Source organism: Lontra canadensis, unplaced genomic scaffold (assembly GCF_010015895.1).
Source record: "Lontra canadensis isolate GAN:19392208 unplaced genomic scaffold, GSC_riverotter_1.0 scaffold184, whole genome shotgun sequence".
In the NCBI taxonomy this organism is placed as follows: domain Eukaryota; kingdom Metazoa; phylum Chordata; class Mammalia; order Carnivora; family Mustelidae; genus Lontra; species Lontra canadensis.
Window position 1 is genome coordinate 879,831 of NW_022631178.1, and position 8,833 is coordinate 888,663.

General features: G+C 66.2%; 1 protein-coding gene across 1 annotated transcript in view; it reads right to left on the minus strand.

The window, feature by feature from the left end:
• Positions 1–669: 669 nt before the first annotated feature.
• Positions 670–8,833, minus strand: part of MEX3D (mex-3 RNA binding family member D) — a 10,286-nt gene continuing 2,122 nt past the window's right edge. The window contains exons 4-6 of the mRNA XM_032847092.1: positions 8,364–8,831; positions 1,503–2,882; positions 670–1,377 (exon numbers count right to left, since the gene is read on the minus strand). Coding sequence (XP_032702983.1) covers positions 1,334–1,377; positions 1,503–2,882; positions 8,364–8,831 — 1,892 coding nt within the window. The 3' untranslated portion in view covers positions 670–1,333. The remainder of the gene's footprint in view (positions 1,378–1,502; positions 2,883–8,363; positions 8,832–8,833) is intronic.

Here is an 8,833-nt window from a genome sequence, read left to right on the forward strand (position 1 = left end):
TTCCCCAGCAGGCTGTTCTGCACACCCCTCCTCCGTGCCCACTCAAGCCAGCAGCCCCCAGGCCCCCAGGTTGTCCCTGGAGCAGTTCTGTGCCTCAGAGCCACCCTCCGCTCACTCTGGTGGCACCCACCGGCTGCAGTGGTTCAACCCACAATCCCATAGCCCTGAGTCTGGAGTCAGCCCCACCCCGAATTGTCCAGTGGCCCCATGGGCATGGTCCTCTGCTCCCAACTAGACCCAGTGAGCGAGGGATGGCACGTGTGGCCATCACTCAGATGTCCTTTGGGGACCGGGAGGTGTTAGAACTCATTCTGGGAGTGGGATTTCCAGATCCGTTTCCCATTCTGCACAACAGGACTGGGAGTTGCCGCCCCCCCACCCACACATCACAGAGCCCGGCACCCCATCTCTCCACAGCGGCCACTACCGGCACCATGGCTGGCTCTCAGGAAAAGAGCGGCCAGGCTGCACCGCCTTCCCCTCCAGGCCCAGTGCCCTCATCTGGAACCAGGCACAGTGCTGGGCTTTCAGAAGAGCCTGGGTTTGGACATGGGGTATATCCTGAGTCCAAATTCCTTTATCTGCGAGACTAGGGGACGAGGGGGCTGGCTCTGAGCACCCCGGATCCTCCCTTTCCCGAGCCCACCCACCCCACACCATGCCAAGGGCTCACATGTAGTAAAAAGACTTTATTAAGAAGGCTTTGAAGTCAAAAAATAAAACTCTTGATACAATTTTCTGAACCCTTAAGTCAGCTCAGCAAATATATAATCAGTAATTTAGCTGTGTAAGATTAAAGGTCCGTTACTTTATTTAAAATAAAATATATTTTTAGTTCTTAAAATTTATTCCATAAAGTACATATTTCCCTATAAATTCCCTACATATACACAGAGGTAAAAAGTAAAAGCTTAAAAAAAAACCACAATTTAAAAAAATTTAAAAACTGACAACAGAAACCACAGAAGGAGATTAATAATTAAAAACACAAAGTTAGAAATTTCTGGTCGGCCCCCCGCCCCCCACCCCGCCCCCTCCAGCCTGTCCCCTGCCGACACTTGGAAGGGCAGCCGGTCAGCCCGCAGAGGGAGTAAAAACGTGGCCCTTCTCCTTGAGGGGATTCACAGAGGCTGCGGCGGCCTCCGATGCCAGCGCCATCGAGTCAGAAACCCAGGTCCCAAAGACGGACAACCGAGAGTTGTAAAAATCATATCTATATATATATATTTTTTACCCCTTAAAAAGATCACCCTGGCGGGCGGGGAGTCTTAAATAAAAAGTGCAAACAGACCTTTTCTCTCTGTTTTATTTTAACCTGTCGATTCAATACTGTTTATTTGTTAGGGACTGAGTGCCGCCGGGCAGCCGTCTCCACGCCTGGGACCGAGTTAAAGCTGGTCTGTGAAGGATGGCCCCGCCGCGCCCAACGCACCGCCCCCGCCGCCCCCTCCGCGCCGCCCCCCGAGCCTGCGGCGGCCAACCGCACCGCTACGAAAAGATATGAATGGCCTGGGTGGCAGGCGTGCGGCAGGCCGGGCACTCGGGCTCGCTCTTGCCGCAGATGCGGACGGCGCAGTCCATGCAGAAGAGGTTGTGGCCGCAGGGGACCAGCGCGGCCATCACCTCGCCCTCGGCGCACACCACGCACTCCCGCGCTGAGGCCGGAGCGGGCGCGGCCGGGGTCGGGGTCGGGGCGGCCGACGGTGCGGCCGCGGGGGGCTTGCGGCCGCCTTCGGGGGCGCCGGAGTCCAGGGCGGGGCACGCGGAGGCCGAGGAGCCGCTGGGCAGCGAAGTGGCCGCGGGGAAGCCGGCGCCACCGCCGGAGAAGGACGACAGTGCGCCCTGCGCCGGCCGCCAGGCCAGGGCGCCCACCGGGTCGGGCGCGCCGCGGCGGGCCAGCGGGAGCTCCAGGGCCAGGCCCCCGGGCTCGGGCAGCGTGGGCGAGTGGCGCGGCGTGCCGGCCCCGCTGCTGCGCCGGGCGCCGGGGGCGGGGGGCGCGGGGGCCCCGTTGACGGCCGAGCAGCTGCTGAAGGCGGGCAGCGGCGCAGCTCGCTCGAAGGGCGCCCAGATTGTGGCGGCGGCCGGCACGGTCAGGTCCAGCGCCAGGAAGTCGAAGCCAAAGTCACAGTCCTCGGGGGCGGGCGGCCCCGAAGGGGCCCCCGGGCCGTCCCCACCAAAGGTGAAGCCCCCATTGCCCGAGCCTCCATAGGGGCTGGCGGGGCCCGCATCGGGCACCGGCGGCCCCCCACGGCCCCCCGCGTAGAAGGCCTCGGGGCCCCCGGAGGCGCCCAGGGCCCCGTCCCCGCGGAGGCCGGCTGCAGGCGCGGGGGGCCGCCGGCCGGGGTTGGGGGCCTTGGCCCAGAGGCCGGCGGCCGTTCCGAGCAGGTCCAGACAGACGTCGGTGCCGTTGGCATGGAAGTCACTGTCGGGGCCCGCGTCGGTGAAGGCGCCGGTGCGCAGCGTGATGTGCGCCTCGATCTCCTCGCGCGCGCGGTCCACGTTCTCGGGCATGCCGGTGACGGCGAACACCGGCTCCTTGTCGCGCCCGGGCGTCACGATGTACGTGTGGGTCCGCTGCTGGATGCGCTTGATCGTGGCGCCCTTGGGCCCCACCACCAGCCCCACCACGCGGTAGGGCACGCGCACCTGGATGGTGGTCTGTCCCGGCAGGTTGGGCGGCCCCTGTGCGGTGCCCGGCAGCCCGCCGGCCTTGCTGCGCGTGGCGCGGATCACGGAGAAGTGCTCGGCGGCGGACAGGATCTCCCGCTTGGCCATCTCCACGTCCTCCTTGCGGCCGGTCACGATAAACACCGGCTCCTCCCCGCGCACCGGCGTCTTGATGTACGTGTTTGTCTTCGCACGCAGAGCCTTGATCTTGCACCCTGGGGCGGTGGGTGGGTGGGGGGAGACAGTGAGGATGCGAGGCCCCTCCCCAGGGTCCTCCCCACCCTGTCTCCTCACACACACAGCTTTCCGTTTCCCTTCGGGTCCCAGACCTGAAGGTGGTGGTGGGTTTGGCAAAAAGGCAAGAGACAATGAGGACCCCACTGCGGACTGAAAAGTGTCTCCCCCGAGTTCATGGCCCCCTGGTACTTGTGGACAGGACCTCACTTGGCAATGTCTTGCAGGTGTAATAGGTTAATGCGAGGTTGTACTGGAATAGGGTCACCCTGAACCCAGCGACAGGTGTCCTTATGGGGGAGACACAAAGAGAAGATGGGGAATGCTGGGAGGACGGGGACAGAGATCAGCACAAGGCAGCCACAAGCCTAGGGACACCAGATCTGCCAGCTGCCCCCAGAAGCTGGGAGAGCAAGACGGCCCAGGTGGTGTCGGAGCCGCTGGAGGGAGCGTGGCCTGCCGACAGCCGGATTTTGTACAGCTGCCCCCAGAACGCTCTGGACACTCATTCCTGTCATTCGCAGCCGTCTGCTGTGGCCGCTCAGTCCGAGGACACAAACGCACGCCCCAGACACTAGCTCCCCGGCTGACGGGCGGGACGGCCCAGGGTCAGGCTGTGGAAACCACCCAGGATTTTCTCTGACCAACAGACCCAGCTTCTGAGGGGACACTCACGGACACAGCACTGCGCTTTGTCACCGCTCGGACTGGGGGTCTGACCCCTGGAGGGGTGCAGGGGGGTCTGCTTGCAGGCTGGGGCATCTGATACTCCCACCCCCGGGGCCTTTTGAGACATCTTAAGTCCCGGCCCAGGAGTCTGGAGGAGCCCCCTCTGGGCTCTGGGGCGGCTGGAGGGACACAGGGACATTGTTTCAATACGAGGCCGCACAGAGAGAACCATGTTGCTAACTTTTCCTGGAGCAGAAGATACAAAGTTAGTGGGCCCAGCTCAGCCACTGGGCCTCAGGGAGCACTGGGAGATGAGAGCGGGCGTCTGGGGGGTGGGGGGTGGCCTCACCCCGTGCCCGGAGACAGCAGCCCCATCCAGGGCTTTGAGCCAAAGCAGACCCAAGTGAGTGGGTGAGAAATCTCCCAGGGAGGGTGGGCCGTGGGCACGCTGGCTTCCATCCCATCTCCCGGGTCCTGAGCCACTGCCCGCCCCCGCCGCCCGGGGTCCTCTCTCTCGCCAGCAACCCCCAAACGCACCCTGACCCGGAGCTGCCTCCACTTTGTGTCCCGGTGGTTCCCTCCCCACTTGGTAGCTGTTTGGGGGGACGGGGGAAGCTTTCAAACCCCATGCCTCAGTCCTTCCCTCTCCTGCTGCTCCCCAGCCCTGGGTGCCCCCCACGACCTTTCCCACCTGCAACAGTGCCTGCACCCCCTTCTCTGCATCAAGTCACAGCCCAGCGCCCCTTCCTTCAAGAAGCCACGGGGACCACATGGGGCCCCGCACACACTTCTCGGATCCTCCTGTGTGGCTTCTGAACTCCCCCAGGCCAGAGGGCCATAAGGAAGGGCCTCGGCACTGGGATGACACCGGCCCCTCAAAGGGCTGTCCTGCACCTCCATTTCCTCCCCAGGAAGAGAAGGGCCCAGACCCAGCACCCCAAGCAGATACCCGGCCTTCATGAGCCTTAAAGGTGGCTGGCGGGGGGGCCCTAGCCTCAGCCCAAGCGTCCATTCCCCGCAGGCCCATGTGGGCGACAGGGAGGCAAGGCCTGGAGAGAGGGCGGGGGATGAAGCCAGGTGTGTGTGTGGGACCGCCTCTGTGCAAAGAAGCAGCCTTTGTCCCCAGGCACACGAACTGGCCCCGTCCTGCCCCTCCCAGAGGGTAGCCCCGACTGGAGCCTTCGGGGGCCCAGAGAATGCCAATTCACCGGCTGCATTTTGGCTGTGACGCACATCGACCCAAGCCCCGGACACGCCATGACCCTAAGAAGTGGCAGAGTATGGGGGGTGGGGGGACTGCCAGGTCCGAGAAACTGGGGCAGTGAGAGCAGACCAGACCCACATCTGCCCTGGCAGGGACGAGCCGGATGGGCGACAGCGGGCGAGCTCAGCGGCCAAGCCCCACAGGGACCGTGCAGCTACCACGGATCGCTGCGACAGGCTGAAAGGCAGACCCCTGGGCCTGGCCACCAACACAAGCAAGTATGCCTGGGAATGGGGATGAATGCCCCCAATTCGGTCAACTCCCTCCTCACTGCAGCAGGGCCCTGCCTTCAAACAGGGCGCCTTGGGTCCCCACGTGGAGCCTGGTCCCATCACTCATGTGACCTCATTCTGGGGTCCTGACCCCCCTGCATGCTGGGTGTTGAGGAACTCGGGCGCTCCAGGCACTGCCTGGGGGACCCCACACGGGAACCACAGGCTACACTTATCAATGAAACCTCAAGGCCGTGAGGGGGAGCAGAAGAGCTCCCCCCGGAAGGATGCGTGCCAGGGGAGGGCTCCCGGCCAAGGCAGAGATCTGGAAGGATGGGGTGGAGACAAACCCTCACAATGACCGGCGCCCCAAACCCAGTGGGCCGCTGGCCCCAATCACAGCAGGGTGGGTCCGTGGGAGGAGCTGGAGCCCAGGGGCCGCCAGACACAAGGAAGGTCTATGCTTGCCAACACAAGGGGCCCCCAAGCCAGACGCACGGTGGCCTGCTGACACCCCTGTGCCATCCCCAGCCTCCAGAAAGAGCACCCCAGACCCGCGGGAGGGGGGCCAGGCATGGGGTCAGCAAGGGAAAGCCCTGAGTGCCGCCAGCTTTCTCCAGCGGAGTGGGGCCAGTCCAAGCGCACCGGCCCCCACAGGGCACACCGAGCTGGAGCAACTGAGGCTCAAATCCCAGCCCGGCGGGGCCGGCTCGGCCCACATCATTGCCTCCTGCGACCTCGAGCTACAGAGGCTCTTCTCCAGGGGGTCTGAGGCTCCGTGAGGAGGGGCAGGTTGAGGTTCCCTTGCAGGGCACCTTCTGGGCCACTCAGCCCCAGGGAGGAGAGAACTTGCAGGGGCTGTGACCACCTATTCTGTTCCCAGGGGCTGCAGGGACCCTTCTAGGATGGAAAAACCAGCTCGGAGAAGAGGGACTGAGCGTCCCGGAAAGGGAAGACCCCCAGGTCTGGGTGACTCCGGCCTCCCCTCTAGGGGATGGAGTGGCTGAGGACCCGGGGTTTGAGAGAGGAGGAGGGCCTTCTGGCCCAGTGAGAACCAGGACGGGGAGATGGGACGGGATTCGTGTTCAGGAACCCACAAGAGGGAGACTGGACGGGTGACTGGAGGAAGGGAAGGGTCAGGATTGGGTCACAAAGACTCTTCCAGGCTGTGCTTGACACCTGGGTGGGAGAAGATGGGAGCCACAGATGGTCCTAGAGCTGGGAGAGTCAAGGGCTGGCAAAGGGGCCACCGTGTCCTGGCACTGGTGCTCCCCTCCCCTGGACCCTGCAATCCCGCTCGGCGGGGGGGGGGGGGGCACTGTGCAGCAGCCGGGGGCTGGGATTAGGACCTCTTACTCAAGGATCCTCACAAAAACCCCCGAGAGAGATGCTGTCCCCCCATCATGGAGTGGAGAGCTCATCTGCCCAGGGACACAGAGCCAGCCCCGTCTGCACCCCTCGGGGCCTGCCTTCCTCTCTGCCACCGGCAAAACCCCAGGCCAGCACCCAGTAATGGAGCACCGAAGTGCACACCTGGGAGGTCGGGTGGGGCCAATTCCCCAGCCCCAGGCATAGGTGTGGAGGCCCCTGCGTGGCTCCTGCCTCCACTGGGGCAGACTCAGCCTCCCTGGAGGACCCTGAGGTGCACCAGAACACTCGTGTTCACAGGGAACACGCCCCCCCCCCCCCCCCCCCCCGCCCCCCCCCCCCCCCGGCGGGCCCGGCCCGGGCCCCCCCCCCCCCCGCCCCCGGGGGACCCCCCCCCCCCCCCCCCCCCCCGTGCTCCCCTGGCTGGCAGATTGGCCTAGGGACTCCGGACAACAGCTCCCAGGCTGGGTTTCCACGGCCGTCCCCTCGTCCTCGCCGGTGCCTGGATGGTCTGCACACAGCAGCGGTCCTACACACAGCCCGGCACAGGTGCGGGTGACTGGGGCAGGAAAGGGGCCGCGGCGGGCAGGGAGGTGGAGGGGAGCGGTCAGGCCTGCAGTCCTGGCTCTCGGGAGGCAGCTGACAGGGCTCCGAGGGCCACCTGTCCCCTCCCCTGGTCCCAAGCCCTGGTTCCTTGGCCCAGCACCACACCTGGCCCTCCTGGTGTCCAGATGGGGGGGATGACACGTGATCGGCTGCACCTGCACCCAAAGCCAGAGGACTCACTGGCCAAACCACCCCCTCCCACTCGGAACTCGGAGAGGGCAGTGTCCGGAGCCTCCCTGCGGTCCTCTGCCCACCCCCCCAGGGTGGCAAGGGAGACAAGCCACCTTGCAATTCAATCCCCCAACCTGTCTCTGGCTCCTGTTACCGAGCCCCCAAAGGCTAACCCCCAAAGGCCAGCCCCAGTGTCCTGGAGCTCCACCTCAAGCCCCGCCCAGACCCCACCCCAAGTTCTAGAACCTAGCCCAGAAGCAGGGAGTGGGAACAGGGAGCTACAGGCAGAAGGCAGGAGAAAGTTGGGGCTGGGGGCCAGTGACTAAAAGGGTGGTGGGCGGGTGTCCGGAGGAGCACTGCCCACCACCCTCAGCCAGCCCGCCCCGCTGCTCCAGCTCCAGGGCCAATGAGCAGCGGCCGGCCTGATGTCACTGCAAATCTCAGACCGGCTCTCTAACAAAGAGAACAATGGGGCGGCCACAGGGACTCTTGACAATGCTGCTGCAGGGACCCTCACACCCTGGGCCTGCCGCCCTGGGCCTGTCAGAGGGAGGGCTAGGAGTCTGGACCTCCGGACGGCTTTCCCAGCTGGTCCTTAAGCAAAGCATGTCCCCAAATCCTCGAGAGGGGTGGGGATCCTCCCTCATCCTGTGCTCCCCCCACCCTCGGAAGGGCCCCCAGGCTGGCAAGTGGAGATGGGCACCCTCTCTGTATGCCAAACTTCTCTCTTGACCTGCTTGAACACCCCCCCCCGCCCCGCCCCGGAGACACCCCCAAGCCCTAGCGAGCCCCGCCCCGTGCCTGCTTCGGGCGTGGAGCGCCCACCGCCCAGCAGGGCCCCCTGGTTCTTGGGATCCCACCGCAGGCGACCCAGGGCCTGGGCAGAGGCGCCGCATAGAGGGGCCTGACCCGGCCGGAGGCGCCCAGACAAAGGCAGCGGCGGGCCGGAGCGTGGAGGGGAGGAGCGCGGGCTGCGCCTAACTTTCTCGCGCGGCCCGCGGCAGGACAAAGGCGCACAGGCGGCCACTGAGGCCCGGGCCCACGCGGGGCGTGGCCAGGGTCTGGCGTCCGGCCGCGGGCAGAGCTGGGCAGGGCTGGGCTGCGGCGTCCTCCTCCCCAGGGCGCGAGGCGCGGGGACCCCGGGGGCGGCGCCCCAGACGGCGGCCACTCACCCTGGCGACCCACGATCTCGGCGACGTGCTCGGAGCTGGGCACGGGCACGCACTCGGTCATGTTCACGCTCTTCTTGCGGCTGCCGATCACGCTCATCTGCTCGGCCAGCAGCGTCGGGGGGCCCAGGGCCGCGGGGTGGGGCGCGAAGCCGGCGAACACGTCGGGCGGCGACTGCCGGGGCGGCGGCGGCGGGCTCACGTCGGGCTCCAGCAGCGCCAGCGAGCCCGGCGCCACGGCCTCGACCACCGCGGGCGCGCCCGCCTCCGGCCCGTCGAGGGGCGCGGGCTCCGCCGCCGCCCCGCCGTCCGCGCCGCCCGCCGCCGCCGCAACCGCGCCGTCCCCGCCGCCCGCGACCGCCCCCTCCTCGTCCGGGCCGCCCGCGCCCCCCAGCCCCAGCCCCGAGAGCTGGTCCAGCGCCAGGCGCAGCGCGGCGGCGGCGGCCGCGTCGTCGGGCGCGGCCTCCTCCTCT